General features: G+C 41.0%; 1 protein-coding gene across 1 annotated transcript in view; it reads right to left on the bottom strand.

Moving 5' to 3' along the window:
* The window catches only part of LOC140714804 (protein kinase C alpha type), a 355,866-nt gene that overhangs the window by 90,201 nt on the left and 242,081 nt on the right, over positions 1 to 23,584 (bottom strand). The window contains exons 6-8 of the mRNA XM_073026399.1: positions 14,737 to 14,893; positions 8,110 to 8,244; positions 6,588 to 6,678 (exon numbers count right to left, since the gene is read on the bottom strand). Of these exons, the coding sequence (XP_072882500.1) occupies positions 6,588 to 6,678; positions 8,110 to 8,244; positions 14,737 to 14,893 (383 nt within the window). The remainder of the gene's footprint in view (positions 1 to 6,587; positions 6,679 to 8,109; positions 8,245 to 14,736; positions 14,894 to 23,584) is intronic.

A 23,584-nucleotide genomic window follows, 5' to 3' on the forward strand; every position in this document is an offset into this window, starting at 1 on the left:
TTTGAGACGAATGGGATATAAAAGCAAGGATGTAATGCTGAGGCTTTGTAAGGCATCGGTCAGACTGCACTTGGAGTATTGTGAATAGTTTTTTGGCCCCTTATCTATGAAAAGATGTGCTGGCATTGGAGGGGGTCCAGGGAGGTGCATGGGAATGATTCCAGGAATGAAAGGGTTAATGCACAAGGAGAGTTTGATGGCTCCAGGTCTGTACTCACTGAAGTTTAGAAAATGGGGGGGGGAGGACTGGGAAACGACACATTGAAACCTATTGAGTGCTGAAAGGCTAAGATAGAATGGAGTGGGGAGTATGTTTCCGATTGTGGGTGAGTCTAGGACCAGTGGGCATAGTCTCATAATCCAAGGACGTTCCTTTAGAACAAAAATGAGGGGGAATTTCTTTAGCCAGAGGGTGGTGAATCTGTGGAATTTATTGCCACGGATAGCAGTGGAGGCCAAATCATTGGCTATATTTAAAGCAGAGGTTGATAGGTTCTTGTTTAGGTAGGGCGTCAAAGGTTACGGGGGGAAGGCTAGAGAAGAGGGTTGAAAAAGATAATAAATCAGCCGTGATGAAATGGTGGAGCAGACTTGATGTGCCAAATGGCCTGATTCTACTCCCATGTGCAGTGGTCTTATGCTCTGATCTTCCACTCTAAGTTCCTTAATATATAAACTTGTTAAACATTTATATGTATATTGTATATTTAAATGTATATTTATATATATAAATATATATGTCAGACAGGATGAAGAGGTCAATACTCCCCAATGCCATTAGGCTTTACAATTCTACCGCCAGGACTTAAGAACTTTTTAAAAGCTATTATTAATGCTTTTTGAGATAGTGATTTAGATGCATATCATATTTTTTACTGAGTTAAGTATTGTATGTAATTAGTTTTGCTACAACAAGTGTATGGGACATTGGAAAAAAAGTTGAATTTCCCCATGGGGATGAATAAAGTATCTATCTATCTATCTATAATTTTCATAGATGTTGATTCAGGTTTGGAAACTACATAAAGCAGTCAAAGACCCCACCCACCACAGACATTCTTCTCTCCCCTCTCATCGGGCAGAAGTTGCAAAAACCTGTCACCAGGCTCAAGGACAGCTTCTATCCCACTGTTATCAGACTCTTGAATGGGTCTCTTGTACAATAAGATGAAATCTTGGCCTCACAATCTACCCTGTTATGATCTTGCACTTTATTGTTTACCAGCACTGTACATTTGTTGTTAGCTTTAACACTTTATTCTGTGTGGTTATTGTTTTACCTAGCTGTACCTCAATGTACTGTGTATTGATTTGATCTATATTAAACGATATGCAAGACAGATTTTCACTGTATCGTTGTACATCTGACAAAAATAAAGCAATGTCAAAACCAGTATTCTAATAAAGGAACTTTGACTAGTAACATTAACAATTTCGCTTTTCACAGACACTTCCTGACCTGCTCCATGTTTCCATTATTTTATGCTTTTATCTCAGATTTTCAGCTATTGAACTTAATTTTTTTGCTAAGGTTGCTGCATGTGTGTTTATAAAGAGACCAAGCAGAGTGTTGTGGTAAATTTTGATTAATGGAATTGTTACGAATGTGCCACAACTCTGAGGGATCAAAGGGTACAAAGTAGCCCCCTCCTTTTTGAGAATCGCAAGATCGCTATTAATTCAGGTCTGGGGACCCAGGAAATGAGAGAGAATCTTCAAGGGTTTGGAATGTGTGTCCTGCCCTCAGCGAGACAAAGCCACGGATACCGGCCATTGTCTCTTGGAGACGGAATTGTGTATTGAGTACTGTACTATTCATTGAAGCCCTCAGGGAATGACCAGAGTGGGCTGGTTGAGGGATTGCATCATCCCAACCTGATTGACATCTGAGACCCCGTGAGTAAGGATAAAAGAGGGTCTGGGGAACAACCCCTTTAGACGCACCAGGAGAAACGCTAGAAATCCCGTGACAGCGTTTAATAGCGACAGCCGGTGGGGGGCCCGCGTGCGTCCTTTTCCAGTTGCCTCGGAATTGGCGGGCCTTACCATGGAAGAACGGCTTTAGCTAAAAGGAGAAACCAACACCAACGGAACTCTGGAAGGATCGACATCATAAAAAGGAAAAGCTGGCAAGTTTTAAAAATCTGTCTTTTGACTCCAACCAAAGACTGCAGCCTGAATGAACTTGAGTGACTTTTATATTTCCATCGGACAATACATTATCCCCTAGACAACGATAGAGCTTATTTCTTATTGATTATTATTATACCCGCACTTTTAGAGTTAGTATTGACAACGTATATTATCTGTATGTTTGCATTGATATTATTTTTGTGTATTTTTACCAATAAATACTGTTAAAAATAGTACCATCAGACTTCAACGGACCTCTCTATCTTTGCTGGTAAGTGACCCAGTTACGGGGTTCGTAACAGAATACTTTCCACTTGCATGGAAATTTATCATATACTCAAGAAATTCAGCCTGACCAAGGACAGGTTGTAACAACTGATGATGAAAAGTGACAAGTAAGAGTGGGCAATAGATTGAATGCTCCAAAATATCATCTTCATATATCATTGTCTTCATAAATCAGAGCATTGAGCATCATACAGGAGTTGGGATTTTACGCTGAAATTGTATAGGACTAGTGAGGCTGAATTTTGAGTACTGTGTGCAGTTTTGGTCACCTACCTACAACAAAGAGTGCAGAGAAAATTTACAGGGATGTTGCCGGAACTGGAGGACTTGCATTTTAGGGAAAGGTTGAGTAGGTTAGGACTTTATTCCCTGGAGCGTGGGAGAATGAGAAGAGATCTTATAGAAGCACATATAATTATGAGGGATATAGAGTAGATAGGGTAAATATAAGCAAGCTTTTACCCCTGAGCCCAGGTGAAACTAGAACTAGAGATCATAGGTTTGGGGTGAAAGGTGAAATATTTAAGAGAAAACTAAGGGGGAACTACTTTACTCTGAGGGTGGTGAGAGTGTGGAATGAGCGGCCAGTGTAAGTTTTAATTATTCAGACAGCTGACAGAATGGTGATAGAGTGGGCTTATGGAGTTCCTTAGAAAAGCTTTGAACCAGCTACCTTTATCTTATAACCATCTGATTCTGACAGACAATTGATTCAAAACTCTTTTCATTTTGTTGCCAGGAAACAGGAATTTAGAAAACTCTGATCCTCCCTCAGACATTGGCAATGTGTATCAATGGCTTGAAAAAAGTCAGGAAGCTCAAATAGAAGATGTCCCCTGTGTGGCTTCCAGAACTTTTATGACTGACCAATGTGTAAGGTAACTTGCTGAAAATCTCACACCTAACATATAGCACTAGTCTACTAACAATTGTGCTAGTTATGCAGGGCTGCATTGTAGGGTCAGTATTTGTAAGTATTGAACAGCCTATTCTAGAGAGAAGAGGGCTGAGGGAACAGTGATCATAAATATTACAGAAGTAGTTGATAGGCAGATTAGAGAATTTATTTCCACTTGTGAACGGGATGAAAATAAGGGTACGTATTTAAATAAAGGATAGCAATTGATTTTAACAGAAACTTTACAAGGTTCTTGACCTAGATGGTGTTTAGAGTTAAAAAAAAATTCTTTCACTGACTGGTTGATTCAAACAACATCTAAGGCAAAGTTAGGTAAGGACACGCACAAAGAAAATATTTAAATTGCTGATAGGAGGAAGCTCATTTTGAACATAAATACTCACGTGTACTTTTTGGGCCAAATGACCTGTAAATCCTGTGTAACCATGTGCAAAATCATAAGGTCAACTTGATTTTAACCCTTTCCTTTGAAAGGACAGGCATCAAATAGACAACCCCATCATGTTCTGGGCTAAGTCATAGGGCACAAGCCAGGGACCCAGCTGAAGATTGCTCTGGTGATCACATGAAGCAAACACAAAGAAATAGGCAAGCAGCTAGTGGATTAGCAGAAAATAGGAATCTGCCCCAGCTCTCAGTCCTCCCCCTCTTTCCAATTCTTCATCTGGACCTTGTTTTTAAGGTTCTTCTTCTTAATTCAATCTCAGTTTTTCATAACCTGCTGAATGAATCTGAATCTAATTCAATTTTGCTGGGAGCAAGTGTTTTTTTACTGTGAATTTTTGAGGTGTTTTGATAGTCATCATCACTGTTTAACCAAGGAACTTAAGAATTGTTTCCTGTCTGCCTCACCTTATTTTTTAAAATCCTACCATAAATAATCATAAAGTCATGGATAAAGTGCAAATGTGCTAAAACATTGGGACAGTGGCCAAAGTAAACTTCAGTGCAGCTCAGAAGGTGGCAAAGTAAACATTCCAACATGTACATTTTAAAGCAGTGACACATCAAGGAAGTTAATTAGGACAGCTCCTGGATCTCACAATTTCACTGTTGTTTAATGCTGTCTGAATTGGAGTGATAACCTCTACATTTATACTCTGTGTCTTCAGTTATGAATTACAGTGTCCTGAGCTTTGCTATCTACTCTCATAACATATTGTGACACTTTCAAAGTTTTATCTGCATGTACATCCAGATCCCTCTGTCCTACACTCCCTTTTCATGTTTAGTCACTTATTTTTGAGATCTTTACCCTTTCCACCATACTGTACAATTTCATGTTCTTCTGCATTAAATTTCATCAGTTATTTGTCTGCCTATTTTACCAGCCTTATCCCTACCCCTTTACAATCTATAACTACCATTCACAATGATTATTTCACCAGTTTTGTGTCATCTACACTGAGCACCAATGCGTAATCAGTTGTATCTATCCAAAAACTGAAGTTGTCCGGCACTGCCTCTTGAGGGGCATTATTGGATGAAAAAAATTAAGTTTGATGGATGGATGCACATAAACAGTAAACCAAAAAAAAACCACATTGGACATCTGAGATAAACACTAGAAGTCCTGGAGTTGCTTAACAGGTGGAGTAGCATCTATGGAGAATGAATCGAGTTAATGTTTTAGGTCAATCAGCTTTAATTTGTGATGAAAGGTTATCAACTGAAAACATCAACTGTTTCTTCCTGCACAGATAATGCCTGACTAATTCCAACATTTGTAATTCATCAACATCTACAATTCATCTACCTTGTGAACAGGCAGCAAATTAGCATACCTTTAGCATTACACCTGTAGAGTGCAGTATTTATCAATGACCTCTCCAGCTCACTCCTAGCAATGATGTGACCTTCACTCTCACTGCACTTCCAAGGGCAATGATCATAGTGTTTTGAGTGATACATATAGACTTCAATCTTTTCAGCTGAGAACAAGGAGAGCCTCATTCAAGTTTTGGGGCCTCTCCTATTCCCCTTCTATCCAAGACAACAACATTGGGATAGGAATCTTACTAAACATGAAAAATGTTATGGGTATGAAGTCTTTTTTGGAGGAATTCAACAGGTCAGGCATAAACAGTTGACATTTCGGGCCAAGACCCTTTGTCAGGTCTCGACCTGAAATGTTGACTATTTATTCCTCTCCGGAGATGCTGCCTGACCTGCTGAGTTCCTCCAGCATTTTGTGTGTTACTCTGGATTTCCAGCATCTGAGGAATCTCTTGTATTAAAAACTGCCTGTGTCTGAGTTGCAAACAATTTCATCTGTAATTTCTGAGGTTGGAACACATGCTGATGACTGCAGCTTCTGATTCCATGTTAGAGTGATCAGGACAGTCTTGAGATGTTGCTGATCCCAAAGTAGCCCTTGAAAGACCGACTCAGCTTATTGAGGGTGAAAGCCAACCCATGACGACTGCGTTCCTGTTTAGATGTGCACTTCCAGAAGAAGGTGTACCACTGTCTTGTTCATTAAGCTGGCTCTCTCCTATCATCACATCAATGTCAGAGCTTTTAGCATCCTCTGTTATGATAACAGACTGGTGTTTCTATAGAGAGTGAAAAAGCTTGTGCATGATTTTGCTTAACAATTGGACAACAATTCCTGTACAGACTGGACAGAGTGAAATCTTGGTCCAAGTGGCAAGGAGTCCAAACTGACTGGAGATCAGGCTCTACTCATTAACATTAACATAGATATGCTGAACTATGCACATGCATGTGCACAAACATTCACAAATACTTGTATGGGTTCAGGCATGTATATTATGGTCCACTGATTCTTCCTTGCACCCCCTCCCACACCCACTCTCCCTTCCACTCCTTTCATCTTTCCTCAATGTATGAAATTAAATTACTCTCTTACTAGTTTTTCACCTGGCACCTACCAGCCTTCTCCTTCCCACCCTCCCCCCCCCCTTCTTTATAGGGCCCCTGCCCCTTCCCTCTTCAGTCCTGATGAAGGGTCTTGGCCTGATGCGTTGACTGCTTGTTTCCACGGATGCTGCCCGACCTGCTGAGTTCCTCCAGCATGTTGTGCGTGTTGCTTTGACCCTCAGCATCTGCAGTGTACTTTGTGTTTGAGATTAAATTGTGATGTGTCTAGAGTGTCCAATTATTTGAATAAAACTTGACTCTTTGTGAGATCTCTGAACACCATTCCTGAAAAGTCAAATTGAAAAAGAAACCACAAATTAAGCCCATTTACGAGGGAAAGAAATCCACACTTGGAAGTTCTCACCTCAAATTTCTGATGTAGCTCAGAATCCCCATTATCCTCCATGATGGGAACATTGTAGTACTCTCCTTCTTCTTGGCTTAGCAGCTTGAACCTGTGGAAGTGACAGAACAGGTAATGTTACTGCTGACAGCTAAAATATGAGAGGAGACTGGTGGGCTGAGAATCATCTGATCAAATTATGGAGTTACAACAATGACATGGAAGCACTGGCTAACACAAACTGTCAGAGAAAGTGAATGCTGCCAAGATAAAAGTGAGTGGACAGTGAGGTTCAGTAGAGACCTGATTGGATATAAAATTAAATCCCAACTCAAATCCAGACTGACCACAGTCAACTTAAACTGATCTCAAGGACATTAACTTTTTTCTGTGGTTGACCCCACCTAACCCAACAGATCCAGTTTAGATAACCCAGGTCTTGCAATGAAGTTATGGCTTGGGAAGCAGGAAATGTTGTGTACTCCCAGTGATCTCCTGACCACTTGTAACTGTCAGCCCTACCCTGTCAATGTTACTAAGGCTAAGTGCATCTGGCCCACACCAAACCTGAGGCAATCAATTGCATTCCATCAGTCTAGTGTTTATCTAGCAAGGTGGGGTGAGACTTAAATCGGGCAGAGAACAGAAGTGGTGCACTGGGAATCAATATGACAAGATGGAGGGCAGCAGAATTTGGAGCAGTGAATTGCACACTTAAAAAGTAGTCTTGGGAGACCCAGGTGAGCGCAGTGATCACACGTGTCCAGCGGAAATTAAGAACACTACAGACCATCTCTTGCACAATGGACTTCTCTTTAAATAGTGTGTGTGCACACTTTTTTCATTATTTTATATAATTTATGTATAAATGATATTGTGTGTTGTTTAAATCTACATGCCTGTGATGCTGCTGCAAGTTGCATCTGTACCTCATCGTACATGTGCACGACAATAAACTCAACTTGAATTAAAGTGCCATCTTAGAAACATAGAAAACCTACAGCACAATACAGGCCCTTTGGCCCACAAAGCTGTGCCGAACATATCCTTACCTGAGAAACTACTAGGGTTACCCATAGCCCTCTATTTTTCTGAGCTCCATGCACCTGTCCAGGAGTCTCTTAAAAGACCCGATCATATCTGCCTCCACAACTGTCACCAGCAGCCCATTCCAAGCACCTTGTTTAATTTCTTAAACGTAGAAATAGGAGTCAGCCATTCAAACCTCTCACCTCATCTTAATCACAATGTATGTTGATTCCCTCTACCTTCCTTGGTTCAATGATCATGACTTTTTATCCAACAAAACCTACAGTCTGAGTTTTGAAATGAATTGACCTCCAGCTATAAGAGCTTTCTGGAGTGAACCAATCTGAGATTCTTACCATCTGATGAGTTTCCTAACTTCACCCCTGAACCAGGGTGGGATCCAGTTATAAGTCTATGTGTCCTTGTTCAGGTCTGTTCCAAAAGAGTAAATAGTCTCCCTTTATCAGCTCTAGGGAAAAGGTTTTTATTCACCAAGGCCTCGGGGAACACGTACCAACCAGATGCTCCGGACTTCATCAGCTCAGATACACCGAAGGACAAGGCACCCATGAAGTCATTCCTGGTGGTGCGATCCCAGTCCCAGATTTCTACCGAAAGTCGTCGATCTTTGTCACTATTCTTCAGTTTACTGGAGGATGTATAAAAGAGAGATGGGGTAAAAGTTACCATCATTTTACACCAATAAAAACCCAGCGATAATGTTAAATCATGCAACCAGTGACAAGCTGAATGTTCTATATCTGATTAATATATCCACACTGTGATGTCCTCACTGAGAGTGTTAAAGAACAGATGATGTAATATCACTGAGATTTCAGGAGGTTCTATAGATTCATGGCAACATTTACAAAGTCCCAGCATGAAAGTGGGCTGGTGATTGCATCACAAAGGCAGGAATTACTTTTGCAATATCTGCAAGCAAGATGGAAGCAACCTCCAAGCAACAAGAAGTACTACTTCAGCAAATCATTGTACAAGAGCTAGCAAATAGCAGCATGGTGAATGGTGCAACTTGTTACCTGATTCACTGATGGGAAATGATGGCCAGGATATCATTTTAAAAAGATTACTAATACCAATAGAACAGATTGCAAATTAACTTTTCATTTAGAGGAAGGCATTTCCAATACTGCTTATATTATTGTTCTAGAGTGGGGTTAGGTCAGAGAAATATACCATACAGCTACAAGTTCACATCAGAATAAAGGAATCCATCTAATTCTGCTTTAGTTTTTGAAGTCATGAGCAGGGTAAGAGAAAACAAAACCAGAGTTTCAAATAACACAAGTTACTTGCAGTCAAAGTCAATGTAGATTCATTACCAAAGTACATGTATGTCATCATATACAACTCTGAGATTCATTTTCAATACTCAATAGATCCAATAACAATAATAGAATCAATAAAAGACTGCCCCACCAGAGCGGACAATGGATGCATAAGAGATAATGAAACAAAAAATAAATAATAAATAAACAATAAATATCGAGAATATTGAGATGAAAAATCATTGAAAGTGAGTCCATAGATTGTGGGAACATGTCAGTGATGGGACTAGTGGAGTTGAGTGCAGTATACCCTCTGGTTCAAGAGCCTGATGGTTGAGGGGTGATAACTGTTCCTGAACAGTTATCCCAAGGCTCCTGTACCTTCTTTGTGATGGCAGCAGTGAAAAGAAAGCATGACCTGGGTGGTAGGGGTTTCTGATGATGGATGCTGCTTTCTTGCAACAACACTCCATATACAGTGGTACGCAAAAGTTTGGGCACCTCTGGTCAAAACTTCTGTTATTCTTGGGCTGTCTTGCATGCACTGCTCTTTTGAGGTCTAGCCACAGATTTTCAATGATGTTTAGGTCGGGGGACTGTGAGGGCCATGGCAAAACCTTCAGCTTGCGCCTCTTGAGGTAGTCCATTGTGGATTTTGAGGTGTGTTTAGGATCATTGTCCTGTTGTAGAAGCCATCCTCTTTTCATCTTCAGCTTTCTTACAGACGGTGTGATGTTTGCTTCCAGAATTTGCTGGTATTTAATTGAATTCATTCTTCCCTTTAACAGTGAAATGTTCCCCATGCCACTGGCTGCAACACAAGCCCAAAGCATGATCGACCCAACCTCGTGCTTAACAGTTGGAGAGGTGTTCTTTTCATTAAATTCTACACCCTTTTTTCTCCAAATATACCTTTGCTCATTACGGCCAAAATTCAGCATCAGAAGTTTGCAAAGGAACATCTAAACAAGCCTGATGCATGTTGGAAACAAGTCCTGTGGACTGATGATGTTAAAATAGAACTTTTTGGCCCTGATGAGCACCTAAACACACCTCAAAATCCACAATGGACTACCTCAAGAGGCACAAGCTGAAGGTTTTGCCGTGGCCCTCACAGTGCCCCGACCTAAACATCATCGAAAATCTGTGGATAGACCTCAAAAGAGCAGTGCATGCAAGACAGCCCAAGAATCTCATAGAACTAGAAGCCTTTTGCAAGGAAGAATGGGCGAAAATCCCCCAAACAAGAACTGAAAGACTCTTAGCTGGCTACAAAAAGTGTTTACAAGCTGTGATACTTGCCAAAGGGGGTGTTACTAAGTACTGACCATGCAGGGTGCCCAAATTTTGCTTTTCCTTTTTTGTTATTTTGAAACTGTAAAAGATGGAAATAAAAGAAGTGATCTTGCTTAAAATATTAAAGAAATGTGTCATCTTTAACTTTATGCCTTCTGGAAATCAAGTCATCTTTTACTCGCTTAGCTATTCACAGTAACAGAAATTTTGACCAGGGGTGCCCAAACTTTTGCATGCCACTGTAGATGTGCTCAATGATAGGGAGGGCTTTATCCATAATGGACTGAACCATATCCAGTAATTTTTGTAGGATTTTCCATTCAAGGACATTGGTGTTTCCTTACCAGGCTGTGATGCAGCCAGTCAATATACTCTTCACTACACATCTATTGAAGTTTGTCAAAGATTTAGATGTCATGTCAAATTTTAGCAAACTCCTAAAGGAAGCAGAAGCACTGCCACCCTTTCTTTGTAATTGCACTGATGTGCTTGGCCCAGAATAGAACCTCCAAAATAATAACACTGAGGAATTTAAAGCTGTTGATCCTTTCCACCTCTGACACTCGGATGAGGACTGGTGATGAGGAGAAGACCTAAACTGTTTTTCTAAATGAAGCATGGTGTCACTAGCATGGTATTTAATGCACACCCCTGACTGCTCTGAAGGTGGTCCAGAGTTGCTTTGACCCACTGCACTGTGTAAGATGAAACTATTTTCCCAGGCTTATTGCATGGAAATATGTTTCTCAAACAATAAAAGAACAGTAATCAGACAATTGATATGTGTGTAACCGTTGCAGACGCTGAGTCATTCTTGTTCCTGCTGCTGTTACACTTTGAGGTGGCAGAATGATTGGATTAAGTCCCTTCATGCTCAGATGAGGGAGGGAATATGCACCATGCATGGCCCATGGGCTCGGGGGGGGGGGGGGGGGGAAGGGTCATGTGCCACACATTGCCAGTGGACTTTGGGGGGATGCACACCACATGTGGCCCATCGGCTTTTTTTGGGGGGGGGGGGGGGACATGTGACGTGCACAGCCTGTGGGTGGGGGTGGGACATGTATCACTCCGGCCGTGACCAAACCTGCAGTAAATGCCTGGAACTCGTGGGCAGTGACAGAGCATTCAAAGAAAAAGCTTATAACTCCAACTGGAGTCACAGCAGGTAAAATGGTAAAGTTTATCAGCACTCATTAACAATAAAGATGAACGATAGCAAATAGAAATAAATGAATATGATGTAAAATCCATTGCTGAGTTATGGTGCAAAGGGACCAAGGTTAGGATTTAAATAATCCACAATTATTAATTCTTAGAAATTATAGGTGAATGCAAAAGAGTGATAATTGCCCTGATAATAAAAGATTATGATATTATTTTTTCTACAGTAAGAAAAAGTCTTAGCTTAGAAAATCAAGGGGAAGAAACAGTTTGGCTGGAGTTAAGAAACAGCAAGGTACAGAAAACATTGTTGGGAATTGTCTGTAGGTTTTTAAAAAGCAGTGGTAATATAGACAACAGAATAATTTAGGAAACTAGAGAGGCATATAACAAGAGTAATTATAATAATAATAATCATGCAGAATTTAATATACGTACAGCCTGGGTAAACTAAATTAGCAAGAACATCTGGGAAAACAAATTCATCATGTGTATACAAGCTGCTTTGCCAGAATCAACAAGGGAAGAAGCTATATTAGATATAATGTTGTGTAATGGTGAGAATTAGTAAGCTTTAGTTGTTAGGAAAGAGTGATCACATGCTGCAATTTGATATAAAGATTGAAAGTGTTTTACTTCAACCTGAAATCTGTATCGTACATTTAAACAAAACCAACTACAGAGGTGTGATGCACAAGTTTCCTATGGTCAACTGGGAAACCACAATAAAGATACTGCGGTAAATGAGCATTATCTAACACTGAAAGAGTTATAGAAGAATTATTAGATTGCTTAGGACAAATACACATCTCTTTAAGACAAAATCCCAACAGAAAAACTGGCCTAGGTTGGGCTAAGAAGAATAATCAAAATTATTATTAGATCAAAGAAAAATATTATAATGTTGGTCAAGAGAATTGAGAAAAAGTCAGAGTTCTAAGTAAAGCAAAACCTGATTAAGAAAGAAAAAGTTAAATATGAGGGTAACACAACAGACTATAAATACGATAGACAAGATAAACAGCAACTAATGTGGGTCCCTCACAGAGTTAGTCAAGAATAAGAGACATGCCAGATAAATCAAACAAAAGCAACACACACAAAATGCTGGTGGAACGCAGCAGGCCAGGCAGCTTCTATAGGACGAAGTACAGTCGACGTTTCGGGCTGAGACCCTTCGTCAAGACTAACTGAAAGAAGAGATAGTAAGAGATTTGAAAGTGGGAGGGGGAGCGGGAGATCTGAAATGATAGAAGACAGGAGGGGGAGGGATGAAGCTAAGAGCTGGAAAGGTGATTGGCAAAAGGGATACACAGCTGGAGAAGGGTAAGGATCATGGGACGGGAGGCCTAGAGAGAAAGGGGGAGGGGAGCACCAGCGGAAGATGGAGAGCAGGCAAGCAGTGATTGTGAGAGGGACAGAGAGAGAAAAAGGGGGGAATTAATTAATTAATTAAAGGGAGGGATTAAGAAGGAGAGGAGGGGCATTAGCAGAAGTTAGAGAAATCGATGTTCATGCCATCAGGTTGGAAGCTACCAAGACGGAATATAAGGTGTTGTTCCTCCAACCTGACTGTGGCTTCATCTTGACAGTAGAGGAGGCCATGGATAGACATATCAGAATGGGAATGGGTCGTGGAATTAAAATGTGTGGCCATTGGGAGATCCTGCTTTCTCTGGCAGACAGAGCACAGGTGTTCAGCGAAACGGTCTCCCAGTCTGCGTCGGGTCTCACCAATATATAGAAGGCTGCACCGGGAGCACTGGACACAGTATATCACACCAGCAGACTCATAGGTGAAGTGTTGCCTCATCTGGAAGGATGGTCTGGGGCCCTGAATGGTGGTGAGGGTAGAAGTGTAAGGGCAGGTGTAGCACTTGTTCCGCTTACAAGGATAAGTGCCGGGAGGGAGATCAGTGAGAAGGGAAGGGGGGGGGGGGGGGGGCGAATGGACAAGGGAGCCGTGTAGGGAGCGATCCCTGCGGGAAGCAGAAAGGGGGGAGGGAAAGACGTGCTTGGTGGTGGGATCCCGTTGGAGGTGGTGGAAGTTATGGAGCATTATACGTTGGACCCGGAGGCTGGTGGGGTGGTAGGTGAGGACAAGGGGAACCCTATCCCTAGTGGGGTGGCAGGAGGATGGGGTGAGAGCAGATGTGTGATGTGATCAAACAAAAGCTCTGTATCTTTTTGCAATACCACTCAGAAAACTCTCTAGGCATGGTAAAGAACAATGGTCTGTAATAAGTGAAAAAATGTAATTTGAGAAATTGGTAGAAATGGACATTCATATGTCACCAGGCCCCAATGACGTGCATCTCATGGTTTTGAAAGAGGTGGCTACAGCGATGAAGAAGACACTCATTACTGTCTTCTTAATTTCCATATCTTAAAATGGCTACCTTAGATGAGAAAGCAGGAAGTGTAACCTGAGAAAAAACAAAATACGGAGCAGCTAGACAGACATTAGCAGATTAAATGCTAGACTAAATTATTTAAGTAAGTAGTAGTCGGGCATTTTGTAAATAACCGCAGGATTATAATAGAAACAAGTCATCCTCAACCTGGAGGGACAGACTAAGAAGAGAAAGTAGAAATGACTGTTGCATATTCACTGTGAGATGTTATGGCACTGAAGGTACTTGCTCAGTGTTATTGGGTCGTCAGTTTTGGAAGTGGGGTACGTTATGCCATTGCTACAGTAGGTCACATTTAGCAGAACTGACCAGACATACAGTAATGGCACAAAAATCTTAGGCACATATATAAAGGTAGGGTGCCTAAGACTTACGCACAGTACTTTATTTGTCAATGTGGAATGGAGAGCAAATTTGCAAATCTGGCTAGAGTAAAAGATGTTGAGAACGGTGAAGGTGGAGCGTTGTGGGAGGGGTGTGAGGCATGTGGCAGAGAAAGAGTGTCAGGAGCAGGGGTGGTGCGATGTGGACACACCCAGCCCGGAGACACCAGGCAAGGTTATTTGATTCCAAACAATCAGTTTACTGATCATTACAGAATATCTCTCTGGTGCTTCCCTCCCCTCTCCCTTCTCCTTTTCTCAACCATGATTCCCCTCTCCCTGACCCCTTTCTACTCTCAGTCCATAATAAGAGACCCATATCAGAATCAAGCTTACCTTCACTCATATATGTCAAGTAGTTCTTTTTGGTAACAGCAGTAGTACAGAGCAATACATAAAATTACTAGAATACTGTGCAGAAGTCTGAGACACCCTAACTCTCTCTCTCTCTCTCTATATATATATATTTGTGTGTGTGTGTGCGCGCGCGCCCAAGACTTTTGCATGGTACTGCACTTTCACCTTCAAAATGTTCATCCTTGAAGGAAAAAATCATAAAGTTATGTTTGTAAATTAGGAATAATACCATACTCACAAAGAGAACGATTCATTCCAGGTGGGGTTGAGTGTTGACCGGATGGTCTTTGTCTTCTGTTTGCTTTCACTTTTGGGATCAGGGATGAGTTTGAGTTTAACATAGGGATCGGAAAGGCCATTTGGATCCATGGGGATTAGATTTTTAGCATCTCTCACTGTAAAGCAGAAAAACAAACTTGTGTTTAAAAAGCTGAAAGAGCAGGGGTGTTTATGTTTATGCTCCAGATTTCTCTGTTCTATAAGACCATAAAGCCTTAAGATTTAGGAGCAGAAGTAGGCCATTCGGCCCGTCGAGTCTGCTCCGCCATTCAATCATGGGCTGATCTACTTCATCCAGTCATCCCTACTCCCCTGTTTTCACCCCATACCCTTTGATGCCCTGGCTAATCAACTTATCTATCTCCGCCTTACATACACCCAATGACTTGGCCACCACAGCCGCTCATGGCAACAAATTCCACAGATTTACCACCCTCTGAGTGTAATTTCTCCGCATCTCAGTTTGAAAAGGATGTCCTTCAATCCTAAAGTCGTGCCCTCTCATCCTACCATGAATCCCCTACCATGGGAAATAACTTTGCCATATCTAATCTGTTCAGGCCTTTTAACATTTGGAATGTTTCTATGCAATCCCTCCTCATTCTCCTAAACGCCAGGGAATACAGCCCACGAGCTGCCAGATGTTCCTCAAACGGTAACCCTTTCATTCCTGGAATCATTCTCATGAATCTTCTCTGAACCCTCTCCAATGTCAGTATATCCTTTCTAAAATAAGGAGCCCAAAACTGCACACAATACTCCAAGTGTTCCTGTGCCCTTCTTACAACGGCGTCCTACAGTTCATATCACCTCTCCTCAGTCTTATTACTGAAATGTGACACTGCATTTTTCTCTGTTGAATTTCATTTGGCAGATGACATTTCATCTACAGTGGAGTAAATGCAAGATCATCAACAAACTGAGAGCCAAGGAAAAGTTATTTTACACAAAGGGTTCTTTGGCCATTGCTTATGACCCTGTAACATAAATAAAAGTGAAATCTAGAACAGTTATTTAAGAAGGAATCAGATAAATATTTGATTAAGTCGTGAGTTCAAGATATGTGTATCTGTTGCTCAACTAGTTTATCTATCATTAGATGATCAACTATCTTAAAGCTATAGATCTTTACTCACCTGCCAAAATCACACAATACTTTCAAACAATACCAAAGAACAAAGATAAGCTTGGTTTCGTTATTCTTCTTAACAGCCTCCTTTACTCAGTCCCTTTCACTATCATTTTCAGATTTAGTTAATTTGTGATTATTCATTTCACTTGCTTATGTTCCATCCCCTTTTCCTGCTAAGTAAACCTTTCACCCTTCTCCCTGCTTCTACTGACCAATGGTGTCTCTAGATGTATTTCTAACTCCATCCACATTCACTGCATCTGCAAGACCCATTTCAGTCTCCCCTGATATTTTTTTTCTGCTAAACTTGTAAAAAGCCACCATGCCTCCCTGACTTCACTCCAATTTGTATTTGAAGCACTGCTGTCTTCCCCTTTGAGGCTGCCATCCCCCAGTATGTCTGCAGCACAGCACTTTCTGAGTGCACTGTTTCTGCAGGACTTCAGTAAGACAGGTGACACAAGAGGTAATGCAGATGCTGGAAATCTAGAGAATACACACAATGAGCTGGAGCAGTTCAGCAGGTCAGGCAGCATCCATGGATGGGGATAAAACACCGACTGTCTATTCCCATCCATAGATGTTGCCTGACCTGTTGAGCTTCACCAGCACATTGTATGCATTGCTCAGTAAGGTAAGTAGCTTCTGTGAGATTAAATGTGATATGACTTAATTAAATAAACTAATTTAAATAAATAAATAGGTTTAAGACGTGCATGTTTGGGGAGGTGAGGTACTGCACCAGTACTTGGTGGGAGTTGATGGAAACCATTGGTGGATGGATCCATGGCTACAAATATGCAGTAAGTATCTGCAGATCAGGTGATATGTTGGAGTCCAAGATTTCAACACTATGATGCATCAGAGAGGAGGAAAGTTATCCAGGAGAGGTCACAACCCTTAGAACTGTAGAACTGACCAGTCAGTGGGGACAGGAGGGTATGACTGAGTGAGACAGGCATGGAGACTGAAAAACCCTCAGCCTTTTCACTTGTCCAATAGATATAGGACTCTTGTGGCCTTTGTGGATAACAACTGAAATTACAAACGGCAGGAGCAAATCTACAACAGGCTAACTCAGGAGAGAGTAGAGCTCATTTGGGGGGAAGTGGCAATTACTTTATACCTGGAAAGGTGAAGAATAATCAAGGATAATATACATGGTTTTGTTAAACTGAGGTTTTATCTGTTATGATAGATTTTTTAAGAAGTTACTAACTGTAGATAAGACTAGTACAACTGCTGTTGTCTGCACCATGTAGAAAATGGGATTAGTAAGGATAGCTACTTTATAGTCAGCACAGACTTAAGTGTAAGTCCCAAAAACAGTGTTCACAAAGTACACTGCAGATGGTGTGGTCAAATCAAGACGTACAAAAAGGCTGGATGAACTCAGCAGGTCGGGCAGCATCCGTTGACTGCTTCTTTCAACGGATGCTGCCTGACCTGCTGAGTTCATCCAGCTTTTTTGTACGTCCAAAAACAGTGCTGCCTGTCAAGTGCTGGGATTAAGGATTGGGCAGGAAGTTGGTATGAGAAGGGAGAAATCTAATTATTAGGAACAAAGGAGATGGTTTTTTCCCCACAGGATATGAGCAACCTGTATCCAAATCCAAAACAGAATCACAAAGGTGATACTCTTTGGATAACCACCCGAGCCATGTGTAAACTGGAAAAGGCTAATTAAGATCACAAACTAAATGTCGCCTCAAAGACCTGCAGAGGAGATATGAGTTTCTATTTCTTTGGACTCTAACAGCAATATTGGGGAAGGAAGGAGCTGTTCATTTGGAGGGTCTCCACATGAACTGTATTATGACTATCCAGACAGTTGAATAAATGGGGCTGCAGATAGTCAATACACTGAGTATGTGTGGTGTACTGAGGGAGGTGGGGGGGGGGGAATGGAATGGGAAAGGTTCTGGTGAAGAGAAATTGAAGAAGTTGGAGAAAAGAGAAGTGATACGGCAGCATGTGTGTGACATACAGGTTCCTGGCACACTGTTGGGAGACAACATGTACCTCCAATTTGAGCTGCCGCTGGTCTAGACAAAATTGAGGATCTTTATCAAAATGCACAGAGCATTTGTAAAAAGATAAGTGAATTAATTACTCATACAGAAATAAATAGGTACTATCTAAAATAATTAAAGACAAGATTGAAAAATTACTGATTTAAAGTGAGGGACAAGAGCAGAGAGGGGAAGAAATCAAAGTCATCAGATCTGTTAGGGTGGAGCAAAGAAGCTGCAAAGTGCAGAATACATCGGAGGTAAATGACAATAGGCTGGCCAGCACTTACAGAGATGTAACACAGTTTAAGTCAGGAGACTAGGAGTAGGTATTGCAATTAATAATGAGTAATACAAATTATGTCCATGAGGGGGAGCTGAGGGACCACTCTAATATCTCACAGTGCACAGTTTCTGCAAAACAAGGTTCTCAATGATAATTCTGTAAAGACGGAACACAGATGGTTTGACATTTTCAAAGATGGGTTGTGCCGTAGCTGGTCCTAGCACAGATTAAGTTTTGTGTCAATAATTAAATCTTCATACTTACACAAAAGCAAATACTGCAGGAAAAGAAAATATTGGAAATACTCTGCACAGACAGCATCTATTCTAGAAGATCAACACTTAAGACAATAATATTTCATCATCCAATTCCAACAGTTTGTTAACTCTACTTCTCTTTCCACAGAAGTTGAGTAAGTGAACGCATGATTTTGTTCTTTCAGTTAGGGGGTACCCCACGTGTTTCTTGTTTTCCTGGAGCTAGTCATGAGCAAGGGTCAGCAATCTATGAACATCACCTGCCAAGAATTTGTGGAGAATAACATAGGGACCGGGAAAGAAAGATTAGCTGTCACCACATGTGCTTCTGTTGGTTAAACCATCAATTCCATACAGAAATTAACTCACAAATGTACATAGAAACAAAAATTACAGATAATTACAGTGAGCTAGTTGAGGAGATTACAACTTAGGTAAAAGTCATTTGAAACCAAGTCCTCTAATTGTTCCTTACAGAAACTTTCATTTTCTTGCAATAACTCTGAACTGTGCTTTTGTTGTTATTGATATATCAGCACTCTTTCACTGTTGGCCCTCCTGTGTGAAACAGCCCCAAGTTCCTCATCCTTGCCCACAGCAACTTGGATTTGTCTGGAAGCTTTGCCTTGAGAAAGCATCTCGTGGTACCACAGAGCAGTGTCAAATCAAAACTGGCACTTGGCCTAGAAGAAGATATTGGAATCAAAAGCCCAACACTGGATCAAAGGGATAAGCACAAGAGAGCAGTTATGTGGGAGAGAGACATGGCTGGAGTTTAAGAAAGGGACTTCCTATCTTTAGGGACCTAGTGAATTTATTATCGCTGACATATATTGTGAAGTTTGTTGTTTTGTGACTGCTGTACAGTAGAAGACACAATTACCATGTGTTTCTTATTTTAATTCACTTGAATGGGCATGACATGGCCTGTTTAAGCACCTCTTAAATAGTGACTGTATGTGATTTCACCACCTCTCCAGTCAACGCATTCCAGATCTCTCTATTACAAACAACTTTCTCATAGTTCCCCTTTAGAATTCCTTACTTTCACCTTAGACCTATGCTCTACTGTTTTTAAGTAAACCAGCTTGATACCAGTTTTGGATTCAGACTGCCAGAAACCTGAAGGTTCAAGCCCCACTCCAGAGGGTTGAACAGCACTATCTGCAAGGATGCTCTTGTGCAAAACAAAGGGAATACTCTCCTGTCCTTCATCTGAGGATACTCTAAAACAGGGGGTCCTAAACTTTTTCTTCCATGGAGCCTTATCGTTAACTGAGGGGTCATTGGACTCCAGGTTGGGATCCCCTGCTCCAAAACAAAAAACAGAAAATACTCTTTTCTTTTTTAGAGTGTGGGTGCTGCTTTATCCAATTAAGCAGCACCCACAATATACAACAAGAACAGTTAACTTTACAGGTTGATGACCTCTTCACAATTGATCCAAGTATTCTGATTTTGACCCATCTCTCCCTTCAGATGAAAGCAAAAGATCTATTTCACTATATTGAACCAGCTGCCTTCACCAGCACCCTGGCCAACACTTTACCCTTCAACCTGCATCTCTAAGAAATCTCTCAACATCTCACAGCGGCAGCAGGAGCCAATCCCAGATATTAAATGTGGTTCATTGACTTTGTCATACCTTGAGATTCTTAGCTCAGGGAGCCCCATTGAAATCCTTTGTTTGTAACATCCAGAGCATTAATTATGTTGCACACTGATTTTAAACATCACTTATGTAAGAAACACACACAAAAAGCTTAGACCCATCTCATCTAGAGTGTAAAACAGGAACTCCATTTACACATCACCTTCTTCAAAGAGTGCCTCAGATTTAAAGTGCTGTTACTGTTGTAAGTTTGGAAACAAGGAAGAAGTGGGGAGGAAAAGCCAAGGAAGGCTGGGCAGAAGATCAATAAGAGGGCAGGGAGAGTATTGATCTGAATTTATATTGGTGGAAAGCAAAGAGGAGCTGACAGTGTTTCAGGCTGAATTCAAGAGTATGCTGTCGATACCAGAGCACATTGGAAAACTGGAGAACTTGGCAAATCAGTACAACACATTGATGTCCCACTAAAAGCAGTTTGTGAGTTTTTAAATAGGTTCAAAAAATCTTAAATGGAAATTTAAAGAACCAAACTTCAAAATAAACTTTCAAAATTATTTCCCAGTGTGCACAAAACAATCAAAACTTAATCAAACATGGACAGAAGATTGGTTGACTGAAGCAATAGACCAGTTGATTAGTGGTGTTCCCCAGTGCCTGGGGTTGGGACTGCTACTTTAATGATCTGGTTGACAGAATTGATGGCTTTGTGGCCAAGTTTGCAAATGATACAGAGATAGAGAGAGGAGCAGGTAGTATTGAGAAAGCAGGGAGTCTGTAGAAGGGCTTAGGCAGATTAGAAGAATGCGCTAAGAAGTGGCAGTGTTGATTGTCTCCACGCTGACAATCAACACTGTACACTTCAATGATGCATGCATATCCCACTGCTCTTCTCTCACTGCACTCACGACTGAGTGGCTAGGTACAACTCAAACACCTTCTATTAATTTGTTGATGACACAACAATTGTTGGCAGAATTTCAGATGGTGACGAGGAGGCGTAAAGGATTGAGATTGATCAGCTGTTTGGGTAGAGTCGCAACAACAACTATGCATCAGTAAGACCAAGAAACTGGTTGCAGACTACAGGAAGTGAAAGTCAAGGGAACACACGCCTGTCCTCATTGAGGGATCAGCAGTGGAAAGGGTGAGCAGTTTCAAGTCCCTGGATGTCAACATTGCTGAAATCCATCCTGAGCCCAATAAACTGATGCAGCTATAAAGAAGGCATGACGGTGGCTTATTTCATTAGGAGCTTGAGGAGAATTGGTATGTCACCAAAGACTCTAGCAGATTTCCACAGAGGTACCATGGAGAGGATTCTAACTTGTTGCATCACCTTTTGGTGTGGAGGGGCCACTGCACAGTCTCATTAACAGCTGCAGAAAGCTGTAAGCTCAGTCAGCTCCATCACGGGCATCCAGGATATTTTCAAAAGGTGATGCCTCAAAAGGACCCCCATCACTAGGACATGTCCTTTCCTCACTGCCACCATCAAGGAGGGTACACACAACTTAGGAACAGCTTCTTTCCCTCTGCCATCAGATTTCTGAATGGATAATGATCCCATGGACACTCACTCATTATATTTTTTTCTTTTTATTTTGATCTCATTTTGCACTAAGAATTTAATTCAGTTTTTGAAAAGATTACAGTACTGAGCAAAAGTCTTAGGCATGTGTAAAAAATACGTATTTTTGCAATTATATGATGCAATTCTCTTAAGTATACTGTTGTGCAGTTTTTATAGGAAAATCAGCTGATAGGTTGCTGCAAGCATCTTGGCGAACCTACTACAGTTCTTCTGCAGACTTTGACTGCCTCATTTGCTTGTCTCTCCAGGTGATCCCAGACAGCCTCGATGATGTTGGGATCAGGGCTCCATGGAGGTCATACCTTCTGTTCTGGGACTCCTTGTTCTTTTCACTGAAAATAACTCTAAGTGATCTTGGCTGTGTGCTTGGGGTCATTATCCTACTGCAGAATGAAGCTGGGACCGATCAGATACCTCTCAGATGGTATCATGTGATGGATGAGCATCTGTTTGTACTTCACAGCATTAAGGATTCCATTAACTCTGACCAAATCACCAACTCCATTTGCAGAAAGCCAGACCCAAACCTCCAAGGAACCTCTGCTTTGCTTCACTGTTGGCTGTAGACACTCATCTGTGTAGTGCTTCCACCTCTTCTATGGACAAACTGTCTCCTGTTTGAGCCAAAAATTTCAAACTTTGACTCGTCAGTCTAAAGCACTCGCTGCCATTGTTCAGCACTTCAGTCCTCATGTTTCTGCGTGTAGGTCAGTTACTTGGCATTGTTTCCACTTCAGAGGAATGGCTTTTTGGCAGCAACTCTTCCATGAGACCACTTCTGACAAGCCTTCTGCAGACTGCAATGGTGTGTATTTGGGTTCCAGTGGTTTCTGTGAGTTCAGAGCTGATAGCAGTGCTGGGCTTCTATCAATTTAGAAGGGACATTCACTTGATGGATCTCTTGTCTACTGCACTCAGTTTCCATGGCTGGTCACTGAATTTCTGGCCCTCAACCTTGCCATTTCTTTGTGCTTCTTCAGCAGAGCTTGGACATCACATCTTGAAACTCTCGTCTGCTACAAGGTTCCTGTTTGGGAGAGACCATGCTGATGCAGGATGACCACCTTGTGTCTTGTTACTATGCTCACTCTTGCCATGGTGTGAGAATTAATGATCTGAATGTTAAACTGTCACATCTGTTGTGCTCACACCTTTTAGCTTGTTTGTCCTTTGGCCAGTTTGATTCCTTCTGTACTTGTTTCTGTTCCAGTAAATCAGTTCAGTTCATTCGACTCATTACATCATTGATCATTAGTGCCCTGTCTGTTATCTTTGTTTAATCAAGAACTGGTCTATATACCTACAAAATAATCAAGCTTTTCTTTGAAAAGTGGTCTGTTACTTACTATGTTCCTTTCTTTAACAAAAATACAAAAAATTCTCTATAACGTTTAATTTTTTGGAAAATGTATGTTTGGAAATCTAAAATTTGCTCTTTTATACTGACACATTAATGCAGAAGACAGAAAATAAACATCTAAAACAATTTATGTTAAAATTTAGGGTGCTTCAGACTTTTGTACAGTACTGTATTTATTATAATTTATAGATTTCAAAATTATGTATTCTAATATACCACTGCCATAAAACAACTCATTTCCTGACATACTAAATGCCAGTGATATTAAATCTGATTCTGATTCTTGTGTAGGGAAGTGTATGGTCATGCACATTGGTAGAAGGAATAAAGGTGGAGGCAATTCAGAAATCAGAGGTGCAAGTAGACTTGTAGAATTCCCTAAAGGTTAACTTGCAGGTTGATTTGGTAGTAAGGAAAGCAAATGCAATTCATAGAAAGCAAGTGCAATGTTAGCATTTATTTTGAGAGGACTAGCATACAAAAGCAAGGATATAATGTGAGGCTTTATAAGGCACTGGTCATAATAAGAATCAGTTAAATATTACTGGCGTATGTTG

The sequence above is a fragment of the Hemitrygon akajei genome, chromosome 22 (genome assembly GCF_048418815.1).
Source record: "Hemitrygon akajei chromosome 22, sHemAka1.3, whole genome shotgun sequence".
NCBI lineage: Eukaryota > Metazoa > Chordata > Chondrichthyes > Myliobatiformes > Dasyatidae > Hemitrygon > Hemitrygon akajei.